Raw genomic sequence first — 22,191 nt, 5'->3', positions numbered from 1 at the left:
CCTTTTTTGGCTGGTGTGAACTGCTCCTGCATAGAGTCTACAAAGCTGCTATTTTAATAGACAATCTCATGTAAATCATATGAAAATGAAGTCAAGCTTGAAATCCGGTTCGTTGCGACGGGATTTTGCTAATTGTAGAGTCTGCCCTTAAATAATAGTTATAAAAGTCGGAAATGTTCAGTCTTGCTCCTAGAATAAACTTTTTGAAAGGAATCTGAGGTAATTTTGGTTGCTACAACAAAAATTGCTAAAATGGGTATTACAGATTACGGATGCTTTAATCACCAGGGAAACACGTTTGTCACTTTCCCCATGCAAAAGCAACAGCAGAATAAGAGGGCATTGCAATTGTTTAAATAGCCATCTAGGTGGTTAATGATTAAAACCACGTAGCCGTTCGAGCCCCTAAACATAATACCAATTCTTTCATGAACCAGATGGATGTAGTATAAATTAGGGAGAGTTGGTTAGAATGGAGAAAACAGGGAGCAGGCGTTAAAGGCAGTTTTTCAGAGTGATCTCCGCCAACTGTTTGCCTCCCTCCTGATCATCACCACCCTCCCTCCCGATCATTGCCACCCTCCTCCCAGCCACTGCTACCTTTTTTCCTGTCCACCGTTCCCCTCCTTCCTGGTCCCATTTAAGGACATTTCCTGAGGGCCGCTGCTGGCATCGCAGCAGCCCGATCTTCATGGCCTCTTCTCCAGCGAGCTGCTTGGGGAGGCCAATTAGATGTCCGCAGCTCATCAGCCCGATGATAATAAGGCCCAAGTCCGAGGGTTGCCAACTCTGGTTGGATGTATTCCTGGAGGTTTCATCACATATCCCCCCATTTCCAACCATTCTGCCCAAACAGCCTTTTTTCCCATCCCCAATATTTTTATAACTAACAAACAAAAGTGTTCAAAGAAAATAAAAAACACACATATTTTATTACCCCTATGATTTTTCTCCTGGGTTGCTCACAGCAGTGTTCTGGAGACTCCAGGAGGGTTGGCAACCCTACTGAGGCCCAATATTATGTCCGCCTCAAGCCTATCCGTTCAGGCTCCGGGACTGATCCCTGCGCCTGCTGCATGTCCATTTTTGAACACGCTCGAATTTCTAGGCCCTGGTTTACATACTACAAAAAGGATATTGAAGCACTGGAGAAAGTGCAAGGATGTTACCAGAATTGAGAGGATGCAACTAACATTAAATATTAAGCAGGCTGGAGCTCTTGGGCTTCATTTTAGCATCCGCTATCGGGTGCGTTCCTGGCGGGGGGGCTCCGAAAATCGGGGAATCCCGGAGCGGGTCCGGAGCCCGGCTCCAACCTGCCCACTTCCAGGTTCCCCACTGACGCGCCGACGTGCGCGCGCAGCCCCCGTATGTGGGAATTAAAGCCAGCGGGGTGCCACTTGAAAGTATATATTGTGCTATTTCAGGTCATTAACTGACCTGATTAAGGGATTATGTGAGGAGGGGTGGGATTTTATAGACAACTGGGACTGTTTCCCATACTGGGGGAAACACTCCCAGCCTGTGGCAGCTGCAAAGGTCCATTTGACAGTTTTGGGGGGGAGACCCTCACTCATTGCAGGAGGCCTCTCTGTCACTTGGGACAAAGTTTGGCCTACACCACCCTCCTCCTGACAAGAAAATTCACCAACTTGCACACTTACCCCGGGGTCCAGAGACATGTACCTACCTTGCGAACCCCCTCAGATGTACATCTTCTGGATGGGGGCCGCCGTAGCTGCAGTCATGACCTCCTCGGAGGGCAAACAGCATCACCAGCCTCACCAGCCTCGCCGGCCACGCCGTCCACCTCTGACACGTGGAGCTCCACAACACAGTGCTGTGACACATCCACCTGCACAGCAGGAGCGAGGGCAACCGCAGAGAGAGATGCCTCGCAGAGGGCACTACCCTCGCCACAGGGTCCACAGACCGAGGCTCAGCTTCCTGGACCTCTCTGAGCAGCAGTGCACACAGAGGCTCAGAGTCACTCGACATGTAGTCATGGACATCTGCAGCCTCCTTCATGCCGAGCTGCTCCCGGCTGGCCCGAGCACCATCTTCTTACCTGTCACTGTCAACGTCACCACTGCCCTCAACAACTTCTCCTCCGCATCCTTCCAGGGTGCCACCGGGGACATCGCCGACATCTGCACAAAAGAGCCCTGCAAATACACCTACACCACTCTGCAGTGACACAATGGGTGGCATCAGTTGTGGGTCTTCATTGTGATCCTCAGGAAAGGGCATTATTGCACAAACCAGACAAGATTCGCAAAGATGTGGCAGTAGTGGTGCCAATATAATATGTGATGTGAGTTGATCAGAAATTAAATATAAGTAAAAACCATGACAAACCCTCAAACACCCTTGTGCATCCCCTTCATGCTCACGACACATTTGCCTTACGCTGCCTACTGCACATATGTGATGCATGCCCTGTGTCTGCAGCACAGGTAGTGGCAGGTTGATTGAAGCTGACTGTGAAAGAGATGCACGAGAGGGTGAGTATGAGATAGAGCAATGAGATTGTAAGAGGATTGGGTTGAATGGTAGTGGCGGGATGAGTTCTGGTGAGGTGAGTAAGTGCAGGTAAGATGAGGATGAGGTTTGAGTGGGTATGAGGGGTGATCTGATAGAGTAGTGTTGGCAGTGCAGAAGGAGATGTGGGGTGGGGGTGGTGATGTGGCAGATGGAGTGTAGGGGAGTGAGTAAGTGTACTCACTTTGGCTGACCTACTTAGGTCATTGGAGCACCTCCTGCACTGTATGCAGGTGGGCGATATGTTGGTGGTGCAGGTGACCTCCTCTGCCACCTCGAGCCAGGCCTTCCTGGTGGCAGAGGCAGGCCGCTTCCTCCCGCCCGCTGGGGGGAAGATCTCTTTCCTCCCCCTCCTCCTCACCCCATCTAATGATACCTGGAGTGAGGCATCATTAAACTGGGAGCAGCCTTCCCCCTGGGCTGCTCCATGCAGTAATTTTTGCTATTTGTTGCAGCATCTGTCAGTGGAGGACTGCCCCTTTAAATAGAGCGCCTCCATCCAACAGACCTTACTGTGCATGCGCAGTCCGCCCGACGCACAGATCAGCAGTGGGGAACCCGGAAGACCAGGTAAGTGGATCCAATTAGGCTGCGATCGCACGGGGGGCAGACTGATTTCGCCTGGCGCGTTACCCACGCACCCAATCGCCCCCCCGCCGCGAACCCGCAGCCCTGGTAACATCGAGCCCATCTCTGGAAAAGAGAAGACTGCGGAGTCCTGATAAAGACTTTTAAAATTACAAAGGGGTTCAATGGGGTGGACATGGAGAAACTGTTTCCACTTGTCGGTGAGTCCATAAATGGGGGCCATGAATATAAGATTGCCACTAACAGATAAAATGAAGAATTTAGGAGGAATTTCTTTACACCGAGAGTGGTGAGAATGTGAAACTCACTGTCAGATGGAGTTGAAGCAGACAGCATTGATCCATTTAAGATGAGGTTTGATGTATAAATAAGCGAGAAGGGAATAGTGGGATTCGAGGACTGGCTGGGAAGAGGTAATTAAAGTGGAATGATATTGGCTCTCAGCTTGGGGAACATCTCTGATTTCACCTTTACCTATTCCTTCTATGATCTGTATTGCCAAGAATTTCCACAGCTGTATCCCAGTCTATGTGTGAGTAGATGATAATCGTGCAGATAGGTTTTGTTGGAATAATTATTTCAGGGATCATCTTTAAAGCTGTAAGTGTGACAAAATTTTGACTTGTATTTTGCAGATGTATGCCCTGCTGAAGTCCAGGCATGCATGTTAAGCAATGAATGCTTTACATGGAGCTATGGTCCATGCATAACATGTTGAGAGGAAATTCTTTGTAGCAAGCATATTTTGCTTATCTACTTAGTAAAGGGAAATTTTGGGTAGCCTTGTCGTGGCAGATTTTTGATACCCAAAAAAGTTCTTGCACATCAGCCTTAATGTGCATGTGCTATGGGCATTCATAATGGCCACCATATCCTCCCAGGCACCCTAATGTACCATCGTATGGGTAGAGTGCCCCGGAATGCTAAACATGGCAACACTCCTTTGATGCACCTCTAGCAGCCTTGAGCTCAAATGTACAGCATGCTCTCTCAGCCAGCTTCAGCATGTTGAAGGATTAAATTGAGAGAACTTTTGGCTCAAGGTTTCTCAAACCTCATTGTTGCCAAATCCCAAATCTACACATTAATTTTTTTTAACATGGCACCATCACAGCTTCACTTTAAATGTTGCATACTCTCTATAATTGTACAGCAAGTGAACTTACGTTTAAATGCCTGGTGCGGCCCTTTATATTGCTGCATATTCACAGGAATTCCCACTACCCCCAACTGTGAGTGTTCCTAGTGGCAAGCTTCAATCTTGCTGGGAGCTCGTTGTGAATATATAATGAACCCTGGCCCACGTAGGCTCAATGGGATGTGTCTCAGTGGTCTTGAAGACCCTAACTGCAAGACAGTCCTGATCGGTTCTGGCATTTGAAGCACTACTCAAGATGCAGGCGCTCTATTCTGTTATAATCATGGTATTTGCATGGGTCTCAGTGGGATATGCTAAATTTTAGTGTGTGTAAGTCAAACACTGAACTTTCCCCACTGCCTCAAAGACAATAGCATAAATTCTACTCCAATTCTGTAAAGATGTTTTTCTTGAAATGTGTTCTAAATTTACTTTCCACTAATTTAAATTTATGCCCTCTGGTCCTACTTTCTTGGCATACTTTGAAGGAATAATCTGGGTTCACCTTATAGGGTAAATTCTGCAAGGCTGCATTCCTAGACAGGAGAGCAGGTCAGAGAAAGGGTTATAATTGGCCATTTCTACAAGCTGTGCCCCCCATTTAGTGAGGCTCCTCCAACCTCATAAAATTAACACTTATTTGTGTGATTTAATATTTTATATACCTTGATGAGGCACACCTTATGTACTTTCTGAAATCTGTCTTGTTGGTTACTCAGCATATGGGCAAGAACTAGAAAAGAACATCAAAGAGCTCAAAAAAAAACATTGCTAGGGACCCAAGAAAGTTTGCATTTCCACAATTAAACTTTCAGCTGCTTAATAAAAGACATTATTCATATAAGTGCGGAATTATATTTAAACAAGGGACTATCCTTTAACTGTTCAGTGGAATATTTTAACAACAGTAATTGTTCAGTCAGTTTGGAAAATTGTTATTTTGTTTACAGTAAATCATCAGTGAGGGTAAGAATCATAAATTGAACTTCTTGTGTTTATATCACATTTCCTGTGATAAAATGAATTGCCTGCAAGCCATTCGTATAACATCTGAATGATAAAGTTGACAGGAAACATACAAGACTGGATTTCCCTCTCGGTGAGAGATAACACGTCCAGATTTCAACAGTGTTAAACCCACCTACTTACTGTTAATGTTATTTTTCATTCCTGGCAGTGACCAGCAGATTCAAGTATGTAAGTCACTAACTGGCAGAACATAAAACCAAACACAAGGCAATTGTTGACAAGAGAGAGTGGAAAGTTGGCTGGGCTCCTAAGGAGAATAAGGCGGAGGTACAGTAAGGGAAATCTTTTTGTTGTAGTCTCCTTTGAGTGGAGTTGAATACACAGCTGCAATCTTGTCCACTGAAGAGAGGATTCGAGATTTGCCTGAGAGAAGACAGGCCATTTGAAAGAAATATGGGTGTGGAGTTCTGTCCATTTAATTAGCACATTAATTAGCATTTCAAAAACAGGTCAGTAGTTTGGTTGGCAACTGCCAGCCCTGTCCTACAGTAATAACTAATTATAGGCTAGAAAATACACTTGGTAGTATTGATGCAAAAATGCTTAGTACAACATTCCTCTATCCCTTATTTTTAAGATGTGGAGATGCCGGTGATGGACTGGGGTGGACAAATGTAAGGAGTCTTACAACACCAGGTTATAGTCCAACAGCTTTATTTGAAATCACAAGCTTTCGGAGCTTTCCTCCTTCGTCAGGTGAGTGTAGGATTCCATAAAGGTACAGCATATATAGTCAGATATATATGCTGTACCTTTATGGAATCCTACACTCGCCTGACAAAGGAGGAAAGCTCCAAAAGCTTGTGATTTCAAATAAAGCTGTTGGACTATAACCTGGTGTTGTAAGACTCCTTATTTTTAATGGTGACATTAACCCTTTATTCTAAACTGGTTACCACCTCCATTAAAAAACAGACGGAGGAGTATCAGACAGGATTCCATTCTAAAGGACAGAAAATCACGGGCTGTGTGCCCGCGATTTTCCATCAAGTGCTCCCTGAGAGAGCTGCTCCTCCCTGGAAGTGCAGGCGTGCAAATTCAGCCATATCACACAATTGTGTAAAGTGCAGATCCGCTAATATTGCAGTAATTTCTAACCTATTATCAACATTAGTGGCAAAAGAAACATCGGGCTAGAAATTGGACTGTGTAGCGCCCATTGTTTCGGCGTTACACGGCCTTCCGAAGTGCCAAGATGGCGTCTTGGCTACGCACGTACATTTCTAGCGTGATATATGTCGGACGCCAACTTGGTAAAGGTAGTAGAGCATGCGCAAATAATGAACACCGGCAGCATGTAAAGTAAAGAGGTGGCTAACGTGGTAGATAAGGGAGTGTCTATGGATGTTATTTATATGGAATTCCAGAAGGTATTCAACAGGGTTCCGTATAAGAGACTGTTAACAAAAATGAGAGCGCATGGATATGGAGGCAACCTATTGGCTTGAATAGGGAATTGGTTATGATGTAGGAGACAGAGTAGGGATAATGGGTATGTATACAAATTGGCAGAATGTGTCTAGTGTCCTCCGGGGATCTGTACTGAAGCCTCAGCTTTTCACTATATTTATAAATGACTTGGATGAAGGAATAGAGAGCCGTATATCTCAGTTTGCTGACCACATTAAGTTAGGTGGGTCAGTAAATAATGTTGATGGGGGCAGAAGTATGCAAAGGGACACTGATAGATTAAGTGAGTGGGCAAATGACAGATGGAGTTCAATGTGGGAAAGTGTGTGGTCATCCACTTTGGACCTAAGAAAGATAGATCAGTGTATTTTCTAAATGGCTTGAAATTAGGAAATGTGGATGAGCAGAGAGATTGTGGGGTCCAAGTACAGAAACCACTAAAAGCTAATGGACAGATACAAAAAATAAATGAAAAGGCTAATGGAATGTTGGCTTTTATCTCAAGAGGACTGGAATACAAAGGGGTGAAAGTTATGTTACAGCTGTTCAGAACTCTGGTTAGACCCCATCTGGAGTATTGCATTCAGTTCTGGCATCGCACCTCAGGAAGGATATATTGGTCTTGGTGGGGGGGAGCAGTGCAGATTCACCAGAATGATACCAGAGATAAAAGGGTTAAATTATGAGGACAGGTTGCATAGACTCGGCTTTTATTCCCTTGAATATAGAATATTAAGGGGTGGTTGAGGTGTTTTAGATGATTAAAGGATTTGAGAGGGTAGATAGAGAGAAACTATTTCCTCTGGTGGTGGAGTCCAGAACAAGGGGCAGAACCTTAAAATTAGAGCTAAGCCATTCAGGGCTGATGTCAAAAAGCACTTCTTCACACAAATGGTAGTAGAAATCTGGAACTCTCTCCCCCCCAAAAAAGCTGTTGAGGCTAGGTCAGTTGAAAATTTCAAAACTGAGATTGATAGGTTTTTGTTAGGCAAGGATATTAAGGGTTACAGAACCAAGGCAGGGAGATGGAATTAAGATAGAGATCAGCCATGATCCAATTGAATGGCGGAACAGGCTCGAGGGGCTGAACAGCCTACTCCTGTTCCAATGTTTCTAAAAAAAACAAAAGGAAAAAAATGCATGTGAAGCCAGGAAGGAGATATTAGGAGGGATGACCAAAAGAGGTGGGTTTTAAGTAGGGTCTTAAAGGAGGAGAGGGAGCTGGAGAGATAGAGGAATTTAGGGAGGGAATTCCAGAGAGTGGAATTTAGGTGACTGTAGGCATGGTCACCAATGGCAGATGAAGGAAGGGAGAATTATCTAGGGAAGGATATACTTGGCTTAGAGGCGGTGCTACGAAGGTTCACTAGATTGATTCCTGGGATAAGAGGGTTGTCCAATGAGGAGGGATTGAGTGAAATGGGCCTATATTCTTTGGAGTTTAGAAGAATGAGAGGTGAGCTCATCGAAACATATAAAATTCTTAGAGGGCTTGACAGGGTAGATGCTGAGAGGTTGTTTCCCCTGGCTGGAGAGTCTAGAACTAGGGGTCATAGTCTCTCAAGATAAGGGGTCGGCCATTTAGGACCGAGATGAGGAAAAATTTCTTCACTCAGCGGGTTGTCAATCTTTGGAATTCTCTATCCCAGAGGGTTGTGGATGCTCAGTCGTTGAGTATATTCAAGACTGAGATCGATGGATTTTGGACACTAAGGGAATCAAGGAATAAGGGGATAGGGCGGGAAAGTGGATTTGAGGTAAAAGATCAGCAATGATCTTATTGAATGGTGGAGCAGGCTTAAGGGGCATATGGCCTACTCTGCTCCTATTTCTTATGTTCTTAGGATACACAAGAGACCAAAATCAGAGGCGGGAGAATTTGGGGACGTGGGGTTTGTAGGACCGGAGGAGATTACAGGGCAGCACATTAATTGATTTAAGTACATAGATGAGAATTTTAAATTTGAGACACTGGAGGACCGAGTGCCAATTTAGGCCCTTGATCACATTGATGATGGGCGAACAGGACTTGGTGTGGGTTAGGACACAAGCAACAGAGTTTTCGATGAGCTGAAATTCACGGAGGGTGGAGGATGGGAGGCCGGCCAGGAGAGCATTGAAATAGTCGAATTTGGAAGTGACAAATCATGCATGGGCGATTCAGCAGCTGACGGGCTGAGGCAGGGGCTGAGGCGGGCGATGTTATGGAGGTGAAAATATGTGGTCATTGTCATGGTGAGGATATGAAATCAAAAGCTCAATTTGGGGTTGAATAGGAGGCCAAGGTTGTGAACGGTCAGTTTCAGCCTGAGACAGTGGCCGGGATTAAGGATGGAATGATGGCAAGTGTATGAAGTTTGTTTTCGGGGCCAAATACAATGCCTTTGGTCTTCGCAATCCTTAGCTGAAGGAAACTGTGGATTATCCAAGACTGGATGTTGGATAAGCAGTGTGTCAGCACAGAGGCAGTGGGCAAGTCGAGAGAAGTGGCAGAGGGATACCGCTGGGTGTCATCAGAGTACATGTGGAAGTTGACCCCATAAAGTACTCCAGAGATAACGGTGTGGGGGTGGAACCAGAAGCCATTGATAGAGATGCTCCGGCTATGATCGCATAGGTAAGTGTGGAACCAAGTTAGTGTACACCTATCAGGCTGGATAATGGAGGAGATGCATTGAAGGAGAATGATGTGATCAACCATGTCAAAGGAAGAGAAATTGAGGAGAGAGAAGGCAGGTAATGCACCAGTCACAGAAAATGCCTTTCGTGACCTTAGTTAGGCCCTTTTCACTGAGAAGGGTAGAAACCTTTTTGGAGGGATTTAAACAGAGAATTGCAGGAGAGATGGGCATAGATGTGGGAGGCTGCAACACCTTCAAAGACTTTGGAGGGAAAAGGAATTTGGAGATGGTACAATAGTTTGTAAAGTCAGAGCAGGTAGATTTTTTCAGGAAGGTGTTACGATGGATGTTTTGAAAGGGGGAGCTGTACCTGAGGAGAGGGAACAATTTACAACATCAGTTAGTATGGAAGGTCAGGAAATAGAAGTTGGGTGGTCAACAGTTTAGTGTGACTGGGGCTGAACGAGCAGGAGGTGAGTGTCAGGGATGTGATGACCTCCGAGAGGGCACCGGGAGAGATGGGAGAGAAAAGAGAGAGCAATGGGGCTTCAAGACTAGAGTTAGTGGTGGTGGGGGAGGATTGGCTTGATGGGCAAGGGGAAAGGGGTAAAGCAACAGAGGCAGCTGAAAAGATGCATCAGGAATTTCCTCATCGATTCTTCCGATCGGTTGCTGTAATTTTGGTGGACGATTGGCAGAATCATTGGATAGAGACATAACTGAGATTTCCGCTCAAGTAACTGCAACCAATCAGGAGAACCTCCAAGGAAATTTCTTTTTCTGAGGTGGACACAGAAGGAAGTGGGGTTGGAAGGGATTTGGGGATGTGACTGGTGAGGGATACAAAGAAGTCGTCGGAGATGATCTTATCACTGATTAAGACTATGGCAAATTGCAATTTCCGCTTAGTATTTATTGCAATTTTATTAACTTACTATTTTGTTTTCTATAAAGGGGACACAATATTGGCACAAGGCTGGTAGAAGATTTTCTGGCTCGATCAAACATTGCACAATGTCGTAATTTTCACGAAACAGCAGAAGTAATTGCTAAGGTAACATTTTATTGCACACGTTATTTAGAAGGAAATAGATTGTGAGATATACAGCAGCTCATCCAAACACTGCAGTTGTCATGATTCCCAGTGTGAACCATAGATCAGTTCAAATATTAATGGCTGTTGAAAGCATTCAATTTCATAATGCAATAGCTCAAGAATTAATTCGGTCAATAAAGTACATTTGCATTAATAATAAACCTGCAATTCCTGACAATTGGCTATTGCGCAATATGCCAAGTGGAAATTCAAAAATGCAGAGATCATTCTTTTGCTTACTGGCAAATCAGATCAATAATGCTTACTTAAGATCTTATTGGTGATATCAGTGCTTTACACCTCTAGGCCTCAAATTTCCTTAGGGGTTCTGATGGGAATTGCACCAAGTTGCACTGACATTTCTGGCATTTTCCGGGTGGAACCAGTGCCATCCCTTACAAGGCCAGTGATGTCAGGGAAGGAGCTGATGGTATGGACTTGCTACGTCAGGAGTTCCCATCTCCTTGGTTCAGTATAGGATTGGAGACAGGTATACTGAGAGAGATAAGTGGTGCCAACCTCCATATGGGCAGCAGTTGGCCCCACTGAGAAGGTCAGGCTAGGGAAGCAGCTTGGACTTCCAAAGAATAGAATTTTTTTTAAAAAAACAGATCTGGATCAGCCCCCTGATATGAGGAGCCAACGTGCTGCAAATGCGGTCTGGGGGAGGCCAGCGTAGCTTTCCTCCCCCCACTATGGTGGGCAGGCCCCAGATTTTCTGGCTGTATTGGGATGGGCAGATGCCAAAAACACAGGGGCTGCTGACCTCACAAACTCCATCAGGCTCAATAATGGAAGACACGGGTGGGCATAATCCCGGGATCACGGCTCACAAATTGACAGGGCCAAATGCGTTTTCTTCTCTGAAGTTCCATCTGATTTCTTCCTTTCTGAAGGTACTGATTAATGCTGGAACACAGTTTCACAGACACTAGTGGCAATTATTAAATGATAGGCTCATGTGGGAGGCTGGACAATGAGTGTCAGGAAGATATTCAACCACTGTCGCCATAACAACCCAGTCCAATCTTGGCCTCAGTTGATGTTTGCAGATGCATATTTTCCAGAAAGAAAAGAAAGAACAAGTTTGCATTTATATAAAACCTTTCATGATCTCAGGACATCCCAAAGTATTTCACAGCCAATGAAGAAATTAGGCCAGAGCCTGTGCTATCTCCTCTCTGACTTATTTCAACAGCCTAGAGTACACACCATCAGGGCCCTGTGACTTATCCACCTTGAGTTTTGCTATTTCTTTCAGAACCAATTCCTTTTCTACAAATATCTCTGACATATCCACATCCTCCTCTAACTTGCCACTTCCACCTGTCATTTGTAAAAACCAATGCAAAATATTTATTTACTATCTCCACCATATTGTCATCCTCCACAATTAGACTCCTTTCTTTATCTCTGAGTGGTCCTAGTGTCTCTTTAACTATTCTTTAATTTTGTATATGTTAATAAAAGCCCTCACTGGTTCATTTAATATTATCTGTTAGTCTTTTTACATGTTCCATTTTAGCCCTTCTAATCTCCCTCCAATACTTTCTAGATCCCTCATGATTATGTTTAACATGATTAGCCTTAAATTTACCATATGCCTTCCTTTTAAGTTTAGTTGTAATCTATTTACTTACCCATGGAACTCTATACCTTGATGCATTCCATTTTTGCCTTCTGGAATATATTTATTTTGTACTCTTATACTTGAAGATTTCCCACTGCTGATCTGTTAACCTGTTTGGTAACTTTTCTGCTGAGTTAATTTGGGCCTGATCCTTTTTTATCCCGAAGAACTTTTCCCTTTTTCCAGCAACATTACTTTTGACTCTTCATTATCCTTTCCTAGTCATACATTGATTTTAACTATGTTGTGGTCACTATTTCCCAATTGTTCTCCTACTCTCACATTTCTGCAGCAACAAGACATCAGGAGGAGGTTCTAAAGATGATCTGGTAGCCAAAACTACTTCCGTAGATTCCCTCAAGAGTACCTTAGCTCAGGGCTTTCAGGACTTAATTGAAAATATTCGGTCTGTTGTCATACAGACTATTAGCTCAACTGAGCCCATGCCCGCGACACCGTTCTCCTGTGGGGTCAGTGGGAGAGATTAACAACTGGCACAATCCCTATGTATTTGCTGGGATCGTATCCCTGAGGAATTTTATCCCCATTGTATTTTCTGCAAAGAGAATTTACCCTGGTGACTAATATATGGTGAACTTTTAGCTGCTTTGAAAGAGGATATTGTTAGTTAGTGCAATGTGCATTTTCTCTGAAAACTGCAGTTAAATTGATAAGATCTAGTCATCCATTTAGATTGATATATTTGGCTATGACAGGAGAGGAGGGCAAGGAGAAAAAATTGGCTAAAAAAGACTTTAAAAAGAACAGGAAGTGCCCACTTAGAAGATATTTACTGAAGGGACATTTCTGATTGTACTTCCCCAGACTGCCAGGTTAATGTGGTGCAAGGCAGAATAACAGTTACTCTGTTTTTTGGTTCTCAGGTTGCTTTCAAGATGTACCTTGGTGTGACCCCTCGTGTGGCGTTCTGGACCCCAGCTGGAGATGATTGCTCACTATTCCTGGAGAAGAATCCACTGATGGGCTATGTGGAAATACCTGACAAGCATCCCTATTTGCTCTACTCCAACCTGATCTGTGGGATCCTGAGAGGGGCACTGAAAATGGTACAAACAATGAGGCAGCTCAGAATATAGAAGAAAGTTTTTATACAAAGGGTTGTTGGAGCATGAATGCTTTGCCACAGGGAGTGGTTGAGGCACAGCCACCTTTTAAGGGAAAATTGGATAAATATTTGAAGCAAAGAAAGCTACAAGAGAGCAGTGCAGTGGGATTAGTTTTGGATTGCTCTAGCAAAGAATCACCTCAGATATAATGGGCAAATGGCCTCCTTCTGTGCTGTAAACTTCCATGGTTCAATGGTTCTTCTATTTAAGATTCTAAGCTTGAATACTGTTCCCTGCTGAGTTAGCTGATGTTGGTATTGGGCCTTAGTTAGTGTCCCTGGATTAGGGAGGAGAAAATCAACAATGGTTCCCAGTTGTGATCATTACCCAGTAACATCTGCTGGAAAGTCCATGTGTGTGGATATGAGGTGAGAACAGGAACCGGCACGGCTATAATGCACATGATGATCAAGTAGCCTGCTGACATTCACTCACGCTAAACTCACGCATGAAGAGTAGCCAGCTGGACAAGATACATGAAATTGTGCCCTGAAATGAGTAATTAGGGGAACTTTTCCTTAGTTCCATGCCCAGGTGCACCGGATACTTGGGCGCAGCAAGTATCAGAAAATTGGATGGGTCGAAGCATATGCCTGTAATGGAACCCACTCAGTTTTCCTCTATTTAAATTAATGGGAAAAAAATTGAGTGTGCACTATAACCAATTTTCTGGTATTCGCTATGCCCAGGTGACTCTGCCCCGGGTGCAGACCCAGGAAAATCTTTCCTATTGCCTTCAGGGGGAAAAATTTGGGGAGGGAAGTTAAGAAAAAGAGGTAGGTTCACCCTCAATTTGAAGTGCTCAGTAAATGCAATGAGTTTTTGTACATAGAGCGAGGGACAGCAGGTCAATTTGGGACATTTATACGCGCTTCCGAGCAGCTTGTTAGAGAGGCTGTACTGCAAAAAAAACTAAAAAGAGAAAGGACCTTGGGGGCAAAATCTTGCAGGTCCTTGTAAGGGGGCAAAAGAGCAGCGGGAAAGGGCAGGATTTCTAGCCGCCACTTTGCCCAGGTGTAGACCCAGTCCCAAATCCTGGGAATGGGGTAATTTTAATACACATTTTATATAGCTGTAGAGGGCAGCAGATGTGCCCACTCTGAGGTTCCAGCAGAAAATCGGAGCAGTACCCTGCCGCTCTGATGGGGAGAGCCTGAGGTCCTTATTGGCTAAAGACTTAAGTTATCCAAAAAAATATTAATTTCCTTGCAGGGAACAGATAGGGCAGCATTCTAAAGGCAATCGATCCTCTGGGAGCAGTTATCTTACCATCTTTGGGGCCTTAGAGAGGCTCACAGTGGAACTCATGCCTGCTCTCAACAGCTCACCATCTCTCCAAATCAAGATTTCCAACAAAATTTAAACGGGGTGGAAATCCAGGGCACTTGGGTCTGCTCCAAATTGCAGCCCTTCCCGCCATTAGGGTGGCATCATATTTCTGCCCTTCCTGGTTCCCAGAATTTCAGTCTGTTAAAACTTGTAAGAGAGGAAGGATATTCCTTGTTAATGTATCTAACAACATTAACTCATGCCACCTGGTGTATACTTTTAAGTCCACAATAAGGACATAAGTCCATTTCCAATTCATGTTATTATCGCCTATAAAAGTACACTTGTTACTTGTTTGGTCTGAGAAAGACAGCATCAGGGCAGAAGGACAGGTTAAGGTCTCTTGCCCAGTAAGAGTTTTATATACTAATGCACAGAGTATAAGAAATAAATTGAGTGAATTAGAGGCTTAACTGCAGCTTAGAGGGTATGACATGGTGGCCATTACTGAGACATGGCTGCAAGCTGGTCATGCTTGGGAGTTAAATATTCCAGGTTATAAGCTATTTTGAAACGATAGGGAGGAGGGGTAGCCTTATTGATTAAAGATACTATTACAACATCAGTAAGAGAGGATATAGGTAAGGGAAAGCAATCAGCGGGACTCTATAGTTAGAATTGAGGAATAAAGGAGGACTTAAAACTGTAATGGGAGTTGTCTACAGGCCTCCTGATAGCAGCAATGAAGTGGCAGAATGTATTAATTCAGGGATTAGAGAGGCTTGCAGCAAAAGCAGAGTTGTTTTAATGGGAGAATTTGATTTTCATATAGATAAAGAACTGAATAGCGGGAGAGGCGAGAATTGTTACTCTCAACATCAAGGTAGTATTTAACCAAGTATGGAACCAGAAAGGCCTAGCAAAGTAAGTAGTATAGATGGGAACATAAAATTACAAAGAGACATTGATAGATTAAGTGAGTGGGCAAAATTGTGGCAGATGGACTTCAACACAGGTAAGTATGAAGTCATCCATTTTGGACCAAAAAGGGATAGATCCAAGTATTTTTAAATGGTGAAAAGTTAGGAATATTGGAGGGCCAAAGAGATTTAGGGGTCCATGTACACAGAGCACTAAAATGTAGTAGTCAGGTACAAAAAATAATCAAAAAGGCTAATGGAATGGTAGCCTTTATAACTAGAGGGCTAGAATATAAAAGGGAGAAAGTTTTGCTACATATACAAAGCCTTGGTTAGACCACATCTGGAGTACTGTGTACAGTTCTGAGCACCGTACCTTAGAAATGATATATTGGCCTTGGAAGAAGTGCAGCACAGATTCACCAGAAAGTTACCAGGGCTCCAAGGGTTAGATTATGAGGAGAGTTTACATAAACCAGGCTTTATTCCCTTGAATATAGAAGGTTAAGGGGTGATTTGATTGGGGTTTTTAGGATTTTGAAAGGAATTGATAGGGTAGTTAGAGAAAACCTTTTTCCGCTGGTGGTGGAGTCTAGGACAAGGGGACATAACCTTAAAGTCAGAGCAAGGCCACTCATGAGAGAAGTTAGGAATCATTTTTTTAGACAAAGGGTGCTAGAAGCGTGGAACTCTCTCCCACATAAAGCAGTACGTGCTAGCTCAATTAATAATTTTAAATCTGAGAGCGATAAATTTTTGCTAGCCAAGGGAATTATGGGATATAGAGCTAAGGTGGGTGGATGCAGTTAGGATATAGATCAGCCATGATCTCATTGAATGGCAGAACAGGTCAAGGGGCTGAATGGCCTACTTCTGTTCCTATGTTCCTATGTAGAATTTGCTTTTGGTGCATTACTTTTGGAGCACATATCTTTTCAATAAAAAAGATAGGAGCCCTGAATATCCACAGGTTGTGATCCAAATGGTTGTGCAATTACTTAGGTGGCCCTGCAGGCTGCAAATAACTAATGAAGCCCTCTCTTTTTAATTCTCTCCCTTTGCCACCACTGCCATTACTCCACCTCCCCGTCTTCAGGTCAAGTCAAATCCTTCAATGCAGAAGACATCTTAGAACATCACTGCACATCAGACCGCTTCACCCCTATGAGACATGTCAAGCCCCAGGACTAACTGAGCATGAAATCAATGCACCTTTTTTTTAATTAAAATAATCTTGCATGTTAACATTAGCCATCCTATTGCTTCTTCACACTGTGTTTTCTGCCATCTCAACTGTGACAATGGGCCAGAACTTGCAGAAAAAATAATGGCGTGTGAATGACGCACACCGTTATTAATGTACAAATCAGCCAGCAACTTGTGGCGAGGAAGAGATACCCTGTGAATTGCAAATCGCCACAAGTTGCTGGACGATTTTAGGCTGCTCCACCGTTAGCTTTGCAAAATCGTCATCTCACCCTTACCCATCCCATGAGCTTCATGAAGTTGCTGCATTTGCACATTCATTTCCCATTAAACTCGCCTCATAAAGTTAAATCTAGTAATTAATAATGTAAGTACCTTTTAACTAATAATTGTTAATGACTGCCAATCAACCTCTCTGGCCCAGAAAGTGAACAATTACAACTGTGGCATCTCATTCCTTCAAGTTGTGAATTGTTGTTGGAGATTTTAAAAATGTCTAATTTTAAATTTTTACATTTTTTTCTTACTTTTCTTTTCTGTCTTTTTTTTCTCTCTCTTAATCCAATATTTCCTCTCCTCTCTATATTTCTCTTTCTGTACCTGATTTGACATTGAATTCACCCATTCTAATTCACCCTCCACCCCCATTGTTCCTCTGTTTATTTCTCAATCCTTAAAATTCATTGGTTAGGGAGATAGACTATTGGTTCTGTCATTCACCAAGGTCCCAGATGCCGTGTTGCCCTCGCCACACCATTATCAGTTCGCACTACTAGCAACTTACAGGGCAAAAAAATTTTGAGCTGAAGGGTACAGGAAAACGTCTAACTAATCATGCCCTGCTCCAGCAAATTCTATTCCATTATTGTTGCCCTTATAACTAATTTATTGTAAATGATGCTTTCTGATATTTAAGCTCTAACGCACAATGGGTGAATTTCCTAGGAGCTTCTCCTGCTTTGCCACTGGAACTTTGGCAGAAACCCCATTTACATGCATTCTGCTGAAGTCACAGCAGCAGAGCGAGAGAAGCCTTGAGGAAATTTACCCCCATGATGAACAACAAAGGCACAATCATATCCTAAGTATCTAACTGGACTACACATCTGCATTCCCAGGTTCATCTACAGGTGGATGTCCAACTTCTTCAGGACTCAGTGAAAGAGAACAAGGTAACTGAAATAAGAATGAAGCTGATGAGAAGACACAGAGTGGTTCTCTCAGTTGAGAAAAAGCAACAATAGTTTGACATTTTTGTTGTTATTAAAAAAAGCTTATGTGTCTACTGCTGTACTGACAGAGAGGGTTGGCCCAGAAATACCCTTCAACAGCTTTGGAGTACTGTCCTATAACACTCTGAAGTTTTCATACATTCTTCAGAGCACCATTTTTGCAATTTCAAATAAACAACTGATATAAAGCATGAAAATCTACAATATCAGTGGAAGAAGAGTTACGACCATTGAAATAGTCTCTGACCATTATCTTCTGGATTGACTTTTTATTTATGGTTTAGCAATGTAAGTAATAATGTTCAAGCTCCCGTGGAAAAATGTATGCACAGGAAATTAAAACTCTGGACTATCAATACTGCATGAATTAAAGCATACTAATGATTAATAGTTCAGCACCATATAAGGTTCTCACAAATCATGTATATTTTTACATAGCCTGAAACAAATTTCACGATGCTCAGGCTTCAGACTTCTTTAAGATGATTGTGTAAGACAACCTTGTTAATTGACTACTATTAGTTAATAACACTCAATGAATGATAATACAAATGTTATTAATATGCACAAAGTGAATCCTATAATAAACAGGTAATGGACTGTAATATACATGAAGAATAAACACCTCCTGTATGTTCCCTAAAAACAATGCAGTGCTTCTTTAGATTACACAAAACACATGTCTATTTTCATCATTTGCCCGTAATAACTTTTAAAGGAATTGACCCTAAACCTAAAAGCATTGCCAATGTGATTAACTCTATCTTAAAGCCTTCTTCAGCTGGAAGGGCCGCACGGTCCCACATTACTGTTACTACCATTGTGGACCTCTGTGAGGCAGGACTGGTCTTCTCCAATTTTCCTCCCAGTGAGGTGGAGCATTCCTCCCATGCACAGTACTCCACTGGACTGTCTGACCGAGAATCCTTTAATGAACAGAGGCAAATTCCAATATAAATTGCAGGTAGGATTTGAACTCATCTGATTGGGAAGCCATTGCACTCGTGCTGTGGAGGTAGCAGTGTAATATCAACTCTTTTAGTTGTAACTCTCCGTAGTTATAATCCCCCTCAGAGTGCTACTACTTTTGTGTCAAAACAGAAAACATTTTACTCACAAAAGTAAAAATACATATTAAAACTTTTATTCAACGGCATTACCATCGCCGAATCCCCCACCATCAACATCCTGGGGGTCACCATTGACCAGAAACTTAACTGGACCAGCCACATAAATACTGTGGCTACGAGAGCAGGTCAGAGGCTGGGTATTCTGCGGCGAGTGACTCACCTCCTGACTCCCCAAAGCCTTTCCACCATCTACAAGGCACAAGTCAGGAGTGTGATGGAATACTCTCCACTTGCTTGGATGAGTGCAGCTCCAACAACACTCAAGAAGCTCGACACCATCCAAGATAAAGCAGCCCGCTTGATTGGCACCCCATCCACCACCCTAAACATTCACTCCCTTCACCACTGACGCACAGTGGCTGCAGTGTGTACCATCCACAGGATGCAGTTCAGCAACTCGCCAAGACTTCTTCGACAGCACCTCCCAAACCCGCGACCTCTACCACCTAGAAGGACAAGAGCAGCAGGCACATGGGAACAACACCACCTGCACGTTCCCCTCCAAGTCACACACCATCCCGACTTGGAAATATATCGCTGTTCCTTCATCGCCGCTGGGTCAAAATCCTGGAACTCCCTTCCTAACAGCACAGTGGGAGAACCGTCACCACACGGAATGCAGCGGTTCAAGAAGGTGGCTCACCACCACCTTCTCAAGGGCAATTAGGGATGAGCAATAAATGCCGGCCTCGCCAGCAACGCCCACATCCCATGAACGAATTTTAAAAAAAATTAACTAAGATAATTCAATACGATACAACAGCAACAACTTGTATTCATATAGCGCCTCTAACATACAAATAAATCCCAAGTCACTTCACAGAGGCATAACCAAAAAAATCAAAAAAGAAAGATGCCAAGCCAAAGAAGATGATGTTAGGAGAGGTCACCAAAAGCTTGATCAAAGAGGTGGATTTTAAGGCAGGTCTTAAAGGCGCCGAGGGAGGTGGAGAGCAGAGGCATTTAGGAAGAGAATTCCAAAGTGTGGCACAGCCGCTAATGGTGGGGTGAACAGAGAGAGGATTTACAAGAGTCTAGAGTCAGAAGTTCAGGAGAATTCGGGGTGGGATTGAAGGGCTGGAGGAGGTTACAGAGATAGAGAGGAATGAGGTCATGGAGGAGTTTTTACCACGAGGATGAGGATTTTAAATTTCAGGCATTGGGAGACTGAGAGCCAATTTAGGTCAGTGAAGACAGGAGTTGATGCGGGCCAGGGTACAGGCCACAGAGTTTTAGATGAGCTGAAATTCATGGAGGGTGAAGGATGGGCCAATTCAGGAAAGCATTTGAATAGTCGAGTCATCCAGAAATGAGTCACTGAAAGCTAACAAGCAATTAGGAAGGCAAATGGTATGTTGGCCTTTATTACAAAAGGATTTGAGTACAGGAGTAAAAATGCCTTACTGCAATTATATAGGGCCTTGGTGAGACCGCATCTGGAGTATTGTGTACAATTTTGGTCTCCTTACCTAAGATAGGATATATTTGCCATAGAGGGAGTGCAATGAAGTTTCGCCAGACTGATTCCTGGGATGGTGGGATTGTCGTATGATGAGAGATTGAGTAGACTAGGCCTGTATTCTCTAGAGTTGGAAGAATGAGAGGTGATCTCATTGAAACATACACAATTCTTACAGAGCTCGACAGGGTAGATGCAAGGAGGATGTTTCCCCTGGCTGGGGAGTCTAGAACCAGGGGTCACAGTCTCAGAATAAGGGGTAGGCCATTTAGGACTGAGATGAGGAGAAATTTCTTCACTCAGTGGGTGGTGAATCTTTGGGAATTCTCTACCCCAGAGGACTGTGGAGGCTCAGTCATTGAGTACATTCAAAACAGAGACCGATAGATTTCTAGATATTAAAGGCATCAAGGGATATGGGGATAGTGCAGGAAAATGGTGTTGAGGTAGAAGTTCAGCCATGACCTTGTTGAATGGCAGAGCAGGCTCGAGGGCCGGGTGGCCTATTCCTGCTCCTATTTCTTACGTTCTTATGAATCTAGAGGTGACAAAAGCATGGATGAGCATTTCAGCAGCAGGTGAGCTGAGGCAGAGGTGAATTTCATTGATGAGATGAGCTCGGAGAGGGTATGAAGGGGGTGGGGGGGAGGTGTTTGGGCCGACAGGACGGAAGGCAGAGTGAGAAACACTGGTTCAGGGCTAGGTCAGGTGGGGGTGGGGGGAGTCTACAAGGGGGTTTAAGTTGGTAGGCAAGGGAAAGAGGTAGATGCAGCACAATGGAGGGTCTCAATCTTAGTCCATGACCTCCTTGCACTTAGGAGTGCCAACTCTGGTTGGACCTACTGCAGGAGGTTTGATCACCTGATGTTTAATCATGAATCATTTGTTCGCAGGTTACAAATGTTAACGGATACCCTTTTTATGTAAAAGTAGACTGTATATTTTTTGTAACCATCTTATCTATTGCAAAGGCAACATTTGTAAGGCACTCTTACATTTTTAGGTTTGTTCTTTTTGCAACTTGTAGTAGATGGTTTTGGCAGAGGAGAGTGAGGCTCGATAGTGCTGGATAGTTAGATCTGGTGATGGATGGCTGAACCAGCTGTGCGCCCGATACGCTCCAGTCTGTGCCCCTTGGACTTGAGGGAGTGAAGATGAGGGCAATACCAAGGGAACAAGCAGGATGGCAGAGAGTTAAGGTTTTACTGGGGACAAGGGCATCAAAGGTGGAGGTGAGAGCGTAGTTGAGCAAATTAACGGTTGCAGAAGTATCATGGTGACTGGAGAGCCAAAAGTTAGCCAGTTGGCAGTTTGTGGAGATTTTATTTGCATCAGTCTATGTCATTTTCCTAAATTTAGAAGGCATTAGTTGTATACTAGACTGTGTAGCAGTTTATTTAGCAAAAAAATCATAATTTGTCCAGTTTTAACTCCTATGCACTGATTCATTTTTGTACATGTTGATATTTGTACAATTGTAAACAATTTTACAACACCAAGTTATGGTCCAGCAATTTTATTTTAAATTCACAAGCTTTCGGAGGCTTCCTCCTTCCTCAGGTGAATGTTGTGTAAATGAAATCCTCGAAATGAAATCGCATTTATAAATCACAGAACAATGCTTGGTGATTACAGACAGTCTTTTCAACTGCCCGTTGCCAAGGCAATCAGTGTGTAGACAGATAGGTGTTACATACAAGGTCTCCGAATATACAAATCACCAAAAAAAAAACAGAGATAGAGAGGTAGAAACATAGAAAAGACAGCAACTGACCCGTTATATTAAAAACAGATA

At 43.5% G+C, this 22,191-nt stretch overlaps 1 protein-coding gene across 2 annotated transcripts in view; it reads left to right on the top strand.

Annotated features, from left to right (window-relative positions):
- Positions 1–18,404, top strand: part of LOC137321433 (trafficking protein particle complex subunit 3-like) — a 33,150-nt gene extending 14,746 nt beyond the window's left edge. For both annotated transcript variants that reach the window (XM_067983822.1, XM_067983823.1), the window contains exons 4-6: positions 10,282–10,381; positions 12,938–13,120; positions 17,694–18,404. In XM_067983822.1, coding sequence (XP_067839923.1) covers positions 10,282–10,381; positions 12,938–13,120; positions 17,694–17,819 — 409 coding nt within the window. In that variant the 3' untranslated portion in view covers positions 17,820–18,404. The remainder of the gene's footprint in view (positions 1–10,281; positions 10,382–12,937; positions 13,121–17,693) is intronic.
- Positions 18,405–22,191: the final 3,787 nt, after the last annotated feature.

This window comes from Heptranchias perlo, chromosome 5 (assembly GCF_035084215.1).
Source record: "Heptranchias perlo isolate sHepPer1 chromosome 5, sHepPer1.hap1, whole genome shotgun sequence".
NCBI lineage: Eukaryota > Metazoa > Chordata > Chondrichthyes > Hexanchiformes > Hexanchidae > Heptranchias > Heptranchias perlo.
This window is presented reverse-complemented; position numbering and strand designations above follow the sequence as displayed.